Raw genomic sequence first — 8735 nt, forward strand, 5'->3', positions numbered from 1 at the left:
TGACTTAATGAGGAGAGAAGCCCGAGTTTAGAAATACAGAAACCACAGCAAGTTCTGCTGTTTCCTTTTCTGCAGGAGTACTGCAAGTTTAAGAACACTGAAGACATCACCTTCCCTAGTGTTTACATAGGGCTGAAGGATAAACTCTCGGGCATCCGCAAAGTTATCACGGAATCCACTGTACACTTAATCCAGTTGCTGGAGAACTATAAGAAAAAGCTCCAGGAGTTTTCCAAGGAAGGTGAGACGCATTCTGGGCCATGGACTATAGTGAGTGTGTCTCTAGCAGTAGATGATAGGAAGGTGAGAGAGAGTCAGGGAAGGGAGGATGAAATCAGGGGAATGTCTCATTTTCTTTTTTTTTTTTTTTTTTTGGTGAGACAGAGTCTTGCTCTGTCACCCAGGCTGGAGTGCAATGGCGCAATCTCAGCTCACTGCAACCTCTGCCTCCCGGGTTCAAGAGATTCTTCTTCCTCAGCCTCCCTAGTAGCTGAGATTACAGGCACCTGGCTAATTTTTGTATTTTTAGTAGAGACGGGGTTTCACCATGTTGGTCAGGCTGGTCTCGAACTCCTGACCTCAAATGATCTGCCCATCTCGGCCTCCCAAAGTGCTGGGATTACAGGTGTGAGCCACCGTGCCCAGCCAAATGTCTCATTTTCAAAGCCATGCTTCAGACAGGGTATGTTACTAATGGACTCTCATCTTGATGATTTTCTTTTACAATTGAGACCCAGAGAAGGACACTTAGTCATGCTTATATTATGCCATCGGCTGGCATTTCTGTGACTAGCTTCCCAGGTTGCTGATGCCTATACTTTTAAGTTAAATCCAAGACGGTCTGGATCACTTTTTCAGTGGTTTATGCCTTACCTATGAAAGAAATGTAGTCTATTGAGCGTATTTCTGTGAAACATTACCAGGCTTCAGCCCCTTCTTTCCCCAGGAAGCCCAGGGAAGGGTGGCTGGGAAGTCCTGATTTGCAGATTCTCCTGACCACCTGGACAGGTGTGCATTCACAACTCTCTTGATTTTCTAGAGGAGTATGACATCAGAACTCAAGTGTCTGCCGTTGTTCAGCGCAAATATTGGACTTCCAAACCTGAGCCCAGCACCAGGGAACAGTTCCTCCAATGTAAGTTGTGAACGGCACCCCCTTCTCCAGTTGTTGATATCAGTGCAGTGCTTTGCTAAGTCAGAACTGCCATCTCTCATCTAGGTTTCAGGTTCTTGCAACTTCATGTCTATCCCTAAATGATACATTTCTTAAAATTTAATTTAAACAATTTTTTTAACTTTTCATTTTGAAATAATATGAAACTTACAAAAATATTACAGAAATAAGACAAAGAATTCCCATATATCTTTCACTCAGTTTCTCCTAATGTTAACACGTTACATAACTACCATACATTGATCAAAACCAGGGAATAACATTGCTACAATGCTATCAACTAATCTACAGAATTTATTCAGCTTTCACCAAGTCTTTCATCAATGCCCTTTTTTTCTGGCCCAAAGTCCAATCCAAGGTCACAGATGTTTCCATGTCTTCTTAGTCCCCTTCAGTCTGGATCAGTCTTTCAATCCTTGTGTTTCATGACCATAGCACTTTGAAGAGTCCTGGCTAGTTACCAAGTGATTCATTTCTATGTATGACTTGGCCAGAATTGCGTAACTCATTGACCTATCATTAAGTGTTATTGACTTGGTCCATTAGCATTTTTAAAACACTGCACAGTTGACCCTTGAACAATGTAGGGGTTGGGATACCAATCCCTCGTATTGTTGAACATCCACGTGTAGCTTTTGATTCTCAAGAACTTAACTAGTAATAGCCTTCTGTTAATTGACATAAACAGTCACTAAACACATATTTTGTATGTTTACATATATATACATGTAGACATATATATATGTATGTATGTATATTTTTTGAGACAGGGTCTCTGTTGCCCAGACTCGGGTACAGTGGCTTGATCATGGCTCACTGCAGGCTTGACCTCCCACACTCAAGCAGTCCTCCTCCCTCAGTCTCCTGAGTAGCTGGGACCACAGGTGCATGCCACCACGTCTGGCTAATTAAAAAAAATTTTTTTAAACAATTGTAGAGATGGAGCCTTGCTGTGTTGCCCAGGCTGGTCTCAAACTATTGGCCTCAAGTGATTCTTCCATCTCAGCTTCCCAAAGTGTTGGCATAAGCCTCTGCACCAGTGAGAACTTTTTTAATTATGGGATTGTTTTAATAGCCTTTAATATGCTAATTCATTTGGCAAGTATATACTGAGCATCTTCTCTGAGCTAGAGAAGAATCCCATGCAAAATGTGAAGCTCATAGATTAGAGGGAGGACAAGCAGGAAACAAACACTCACATGAATATATATTATTACAAATGGAGAGGGGTGCCAAGTTTAAAACGCCATGGTGCTCTGAGAGAGAGTGAGTTAGAGTCACAAAGGGCCTCTTCGAGGACATGAACTCTCAGTTGTAGCCTGAATGGATCGGTAGGAATCACCAGACTCAGAGTAGGGCATGATCACATCTCAGAGGGAACAGGCTGTACCAAAGGCTCAAAGAGGATTGAGTGTTGAGTAGGTCTGAGGTCCGCACGGTGGAAATGTAGTAATCAAGGGAGAGAGTCAGAGACACAGGAAAGGACCAGGGACGCGGGGCCTGGTAGGCCAGGGCAAGGGGTTGCTGCTTTATCGTAAGAGCAAGGGGCACCATGAAAGGGTTTTAAGCTAGAATAACACGACTGGCCTCAGCCTACAGCTGGAAACAAGCAGCATGGCTCTGTTGTGGAGAAGGTCTTGAAGGGGGCAAGAGAGAACAGCGAACGACCAGTCAGAAACCGGCTGAACTAGTCTGAGTGAGATGAGTGGTGGCTTAGGTCGGGGGTAAAGCAGGGGGCTGGAGAGAAGTGGTAGAATCCGTAGGAGTTACTGCTTCCTGTGTGTGTAGTGAGGATGGGGAAGAGGATGAGGGCAAAACAAATGTCAGAAATGACATAGAGCTTGACTTGAGCAATGGGGTGCATGAGACCCTATTATTCTTTGGGAGTGGGAGGAGAATATGAGGGCGTGTTTGAGAGTTCTTCATGCTCCATTTGATCCATTCGTTCATTTTTAAGATGTTGGTCAAATATTTTAAAAAATGAATGAATGGATCAAATGTGGGTATAGGAGTACCTGCTTCCCCAAACACTTGCCAACACTGGATAGGATAATGCCAGGCATTCAATACATGTTTGTTGAATGAATGAATGAATGCATGAATGAGTAAATTAATATATTTCTTGATTCGGTTCATCAAATAATATCATCAATGTCAAGCAATTTGAGCTTCATAAGGGAAGGGAGTGGATGATTTGTGCTCTCTGTTTTCTGGTCTTCACTCACCTCATTTCCTAGGGAAACAGCAGCCTGGGTAAATAGAGAACAGAGAAATGGATGTTTTCTCATATGTGCTTTGGAGCCCAGCTGGGTTTAAAGCATTCTGTCTGAATCAGCTGTCAGTTCCTGAACCACTCTCCTGCCTTCTGTGTCTCCTCAGATGCGTATGACATCACGTTCGACCCGGACACAGCACACAAGTATCTCCAGCTGCAGGAGGAGAACCGCAAGGTCACCAACACCACGCCCTGGGAGCATCCCTACCCGGACCTCCCCAGCAGGTTCCTGCACTGGCGGCAGGTGCTGTCCCAGCAGAGTCTGTACCTGCACAGGTACTATTTTGAGGTGGAGATCTTCGGGGAAGGCACCTATGTTGGCCTGACCTGCAAAGGCATCGACCGGAAAGGGGAGGAGCGCAACAGTTGCATTTCCGGAAACAACTTCTCCTGGAGCCTCCAATGGAACGGGAAGGAGTTCACGGCCTGGTACAGTGACATGGAGACCCCACTCAAAGCTGGCCCTTTCCGGAGGCTCGGGGTCTATATCGACTTCCCGGGAGGGATCCTTTCCTTCTATGGCGTAGAGTATGATACCATGACTCTGGTTCACAAGTTTGCCTGCAAGTTTTCAGAACCAGTCTATGCTGCCTTCTGGCTTTCCAAGAAGGAAAACGCCATCCGGATTGTAGACCTGGGAGAGGAACCCGAGAAGCCAGCACCGTCCTTGGTGGGGACTGCTCCCTAGACTCCAGGAGCCATATCCCAGACCTTTGCCAGCTACAGTGATGGGATTTGCATTTTAGGGTGATTTGGGGGCAGAAATAACTGCTGATGGTAGCTGGCTTTTGGAATCCTATGGGGTCTCTGAATGAAAACATTCTCCAGCTGCTCTCTTTTGCTCCATATGGTGCTGTTCTCTATGTGTTTGCAGTAATTCTTTTTTTTTTTTTTTTTTTTTTTTTTTTGAGACGGAGTCTCGCACTGTTGCCCAGGCTGGAGTGCAGTGGCGCGATCTTGGCTCACTGCAAGCTCCGCCTCCCGAGTTCAAGCAATTCTCCTGCCTCAGCCTCCCGAGTAGCTAGGATTACAGGTGCCTGCCACCACACCCAGCTAATGTTTTCTTTTTTTAGTAGAGATGGGGTTTCACCATGTTGGCCAGGCAGATCTGAAACTTCTGACCTCGTGATGCACTCACCTCAGCCTCCCAAAGTGCTGGGATTACAGGCGTGAGCCACCCCGCCCGGCCATAACCCTTTCTTCTTAAGTCTTATCCTTGTTGATAAATATATCGAGGAGATTAGGACCAAATCTAGAATCTTGTGGCACTCAGTCAGTAGCTTCTAGGTTTAATTATATACAAATTATGCACGGGTGGAACTGTGCAATAATGTAGCCCCACCTTTTTCACCTTTATCCACTGAACATGATGAAAGACATTTTCAGTGGCAGAAATCAAGATATACTATGTTTAGGCTGGGTGTGGGGGCTCATGCCTGTAATCCCAGCACTTTGGGATGCTGAGGCAGGAGGATCACCTGAAGTCAGAAGTTTGACACCAGCCTGGCCAACATGGTGAAACCCTGACTCTACTAAAAATACAAAAATTAGCCGGCCATGGTGACACGTGCCTGCGATCCCAGCTACTCAGAAGGCTGAGGCTGGAGAATTGCTTGAACCCAGGAGGTGGAGGTTGAAGTGAGCTGAGATCGTGCCACTGCACTCCAGCCGGGACAACAGAGCAAGAAAAAAAAAAAAGATATGCTATGTCTGAACTTCTTTGATCTATCTGTCTAATAATGAGCTCAAGACAAATTGGGATCAGCTTGGACTGCCTTATTTTATTGAATCCCTGCGGGTTGTTGGTGCTTGGTCATGGTCATTTTCTTTTCTAAATGTTCACAAAATATTTGATAAACCACTTTAGATTTCTGCTGTGGGTTAATACCATGTTTACCAGTCTGTTGTTTCCAGAATCTATCTTATTTTTATTTTTAAAAAAATCGAAATGCCTGTCTGCATTTGATACAATTTGGATATTTGTCCCCTCCAAATCTTATGCAGAAATTTGATCTCCCATGTTGGAGGTGGAGCTGGGTGGGAGGTGTTTGGATAATGGGTTGGATCCCTCATGAATGGCCATGACGACACTATGCTTCTTGTATAGCCTGCATAACCATGAGACAAATCAATTTCTTTTCTTCATAAATTACCCAGCTTCAGGTATTCCTTTATAGCAACACAATGGGACTAAGACACCGTCCTCTCTCATTCTCCCTAGTTTCTCAAAGATTCCCACCTGATTTGCAGTCATGTCATTAAGTTGTGTCAGATTCCTGAAATGTAATTTACTTAGACCAGAATACTTGAGCTTATATAAAAGGAACCATTTAGGTGTCTCTTTACTTGTCTTGAACTTCATTTTCCTGTTAACTTTTTGTCTATTAGCTTTCAAGTTCAAGACCTTTCTTCTTGATATGGAAGAGCAAAGCAGAATTAAGAGTTGGGCATATTTGGGCCGGGCGCGGTGGCTCATGCCTGTAATCCCAGCACTTTGGGAGGCCATGCCTGTAATCCCAGCACTTTGGGAGGCCAAGGCGGGCGGATCATCAGGTCAGGAGTTCGAGAGCAGCCTGACCAACATGGTGAAACTCCGTCTCTACTGAAAATACAAAAAAATTAGCTGGGCATGGTGGTGCGTGCCTGTAATCCCAGCTACTCAGGAGGCTGAGGCAGGGGAATTGCATGAACCCGGAGGCAGAGGTTGCAGTGAGCCGATATTGCACCACTGCACTCCAGCCTGGGTGACAGAGCAAGACTCCGTCTCAAAAAAAAAAAAAAAGAGTTGGGCTTATTTGCCTTCTGTCACTGCCTCAAGCAGTGGGCACATCTTTTTTCTTTTTCTTGGTCTAAAAACTGAAAAATGACTAAAACGAATAGAAAAAAAAATAGAACAAGGGTTTATTTTATATTCTCTGGCATTTTCCTTAGCTGTGTGTATGCCACTCTTTTGTATTCACCCATCCTTATCTTTTCTTCCATTATGTAGACTGAACATAATGGAAAAAAACACTGAACAAAAATCTGAATTCACCAAGAGCTCACTTTGGTGCCACATGATTCTGCTCCATTACCAGACCATTTGTAATTGCAGAGTCAGAATGTAATTTTAACCACCACGTCCATAATTTATTCTTGTCTCAACTTTTTGAAATCTGAGTGTATATAGCATTCCTTTCTGAGTATCTTATGAATTATAAGTAAATTCCCACTTTCTCCCAAGAGGCATGATGAAATGATGACATAATGGGATTGGCCCAATCATGGAGCTCTTATCCCCTCAGTCTGGCTCAGCATGTTTTTGGAATGATGTCCCTAAATTAAGTCGACTAAATATACGTGGCATTTATAATGTGCAAGCTGCTGTGCTAGATGCTAAGAAAGAGTAACCCAGAAACTAACTAGCTGTGTCATTTGATCACAAGAAGGGGATTTAAACTGAAGTAAAACTGTTCATATGTGAAGAGCTAAATAGGAATCTGCTCTTCAAGACAATAATAGACAAGGTGATGTATGAAACAGGTTTCTCACTCTGTGTCCTAGGGTGCTGCTGCATTTTCGCAGGCCATCTTTAGGGACTGGCTTCTGTCTTGTGTCCTTGAGTGACCTAGTCCCTGGTTTCCCCCCATCTCTGCAGCCACTGCCTCCATTCCAGGGGCCACCACTCCAGCCCCAGATGAAAGATGGAAGAAAAGGTAGTGCATGTCTTTCCTGCTTCTCCTGGCTTCCTCAGATTTCAGCACCGACTCCCTCCCTCTGCACCTGTGATTAGACATCTTGGCAGGTGGGGAGGAGGCCCTTGCAGGGCAACCTGCTGTTGATATGCCCCCAATATGTCCACGCAGGGTACAGACTGTGCATGGCTCGGGTAGAGTGTTGGCCATCCCTGCCTTGCTGGAATGTGCCTAGTTTTTAATCTCTATTTCTGGCTTGCTCTGTAGTCTTGTTAGGAAAATCCCACTGTCTCCCAGAAGGAAGTAGTCCAAGTACTGGAAAAGGAGGGAGAACAGATCATTTCATAAGGACCAAGGGTCAATATAGCAGTGGTCAGTCATTTTAGGTGAAAAACCTTTCCCCCACATTAATAACTTAAGTAGTGACCCTGATGATCACCTGAAAGAAAGTGTGTATATATGTGCATGCGCTGGTTTCTCATGAACAAAAGCTTTTTAAATTTTTTTTTCTTTTTTTTTGAGACGGAGTCTCACTCTGTCGCCTAGGCTGGAGTGCAGTGGTGCTATCTCGGCTCACTGCAAGCTCCACCTCCCAGGTTCTCACCATTCTCCTGCCTCAGCCTCCCGAGTAGCTGGGACTACAGGCACCCACCACCACGCCCGGCTAATTTTTTGTATTTTTTAGTAGAGACGGGGTTTCACCGTGTTAGCCAGGATGGTCTCGATCTCCTGACCTCATGAGCCGCCCACTTCGGCCTCCCAAAGTGCTGGGATTACAAGCGTGAACCACCGCGCCCGGCCAAGCTTTTTAAAATTCAACTTCCAACAAGTGTAATACCACATGATGGGAAGGCGAGAGATGAGATATCACACTTTTTCCACACTCCCTAATGATACTAATAATAATTGTTAGCTCCTCACATGGTGTAAAAGTCTACTCATTTGACCCCGACAGCCACCTATGAAGCTAGGTAGGACCGTGGTCTCTACTTTATGGAAGAGGAGCAGGCTGAGACTAGCAAGTGAATTATTCAGGCATATGAAGCTGCTCCGTGGCAGAGCCCAGTTCATTCCTTGCCCTCCTACTCTGAAACCTGTGTGCTTTCCCGAGTCCCTGCTGGCTGGCCAGGCCAGGTGGCAGTAGGGGAAGGCAAAGGGGCTGGGCTGGAGCCAGCAGAGGCTCAGGTCCTCTGGTGCAGTGTCAAGTGTGACATCAGAGCCGGATGGGTGTGACACATTGTCCTCTGTCTGGCCCAGCAGCGGCCGCACCTTCCAAGCTTCTCCATACTATGTGGGAAGGCAGGAAAAGCAAGTGCAGATTTAGGGTTGTGTGCTGAGGAGGTTTTATCGGGATCATGAATAAAACAGGGCAGAAAGGAAAGATAGGGGACTGGCATGAAGCCTCCAGGCTGCTCGTAGCCTGAATACTTGAGAGGTCGCAGATGTCCTTCGCATCCTATAGCCTTCCTCGGAGAAGTGCTCTCCCCCACTGGACTCCTGCGAGTCGGTCTGATGAGGCCTATTTGCCCACCTGCCTGTTTGAGTACCACTGGTGCCATGTCCCCGCATTGGCCTATCCCATCTGGCCCATCTATCCTGCCCTGTGCCAAGG

General features: G+C 45.6%; 1 protein-coding gene across 2 annotated transcripts in view; it reads left to right on the forward strand.

Moving 5' to 3' along the window:
- Nucleotides 1-4290, forward strand: part of LOC112207725 (tripartite motif-containing protein 16-like protein) — a 37324-nt gene extending 33034 nt beyond the window's left edge. For both annotated transcript variants that reach the window (XM_054670370.1, XM_054670368.1), the window contains 3 exons: nucleotides 76-241; nucleotides 1040-1135; nucleotides 3554-4290. In XM_054670370.1, coding sequence (XP_054526345.1) covers nucleotides 76-241; nucleotides 1040-1135; nucleotides 3554-4137 — 846 coding nt within the window. In that variant the 3' untranslated portion in view covers nucleotides 4138-4290. The remainder of the gene's footprint in view (nucleotides 1-75; nucleotides 242-1039; nucleotides 1136-3553) is intronic.
- Nucleotides 4291-8735: the final 4445 nt, after the last annotated feature.

Source organism: Pan troglodytes, chromosome 19 (genome assembly GCF_028858775.2).
Source record: "Pan troglodytes isolate AG18354 chromosome 19, NHGRI_mPanTro3-v2.0_pri, whole genome shotgun sequence".
Lineage (NCBI taxonomy): Eukaryota > Metazoa > Chordata > Mammalia > Primates > Hominidae > Pan > Pan troglodytes.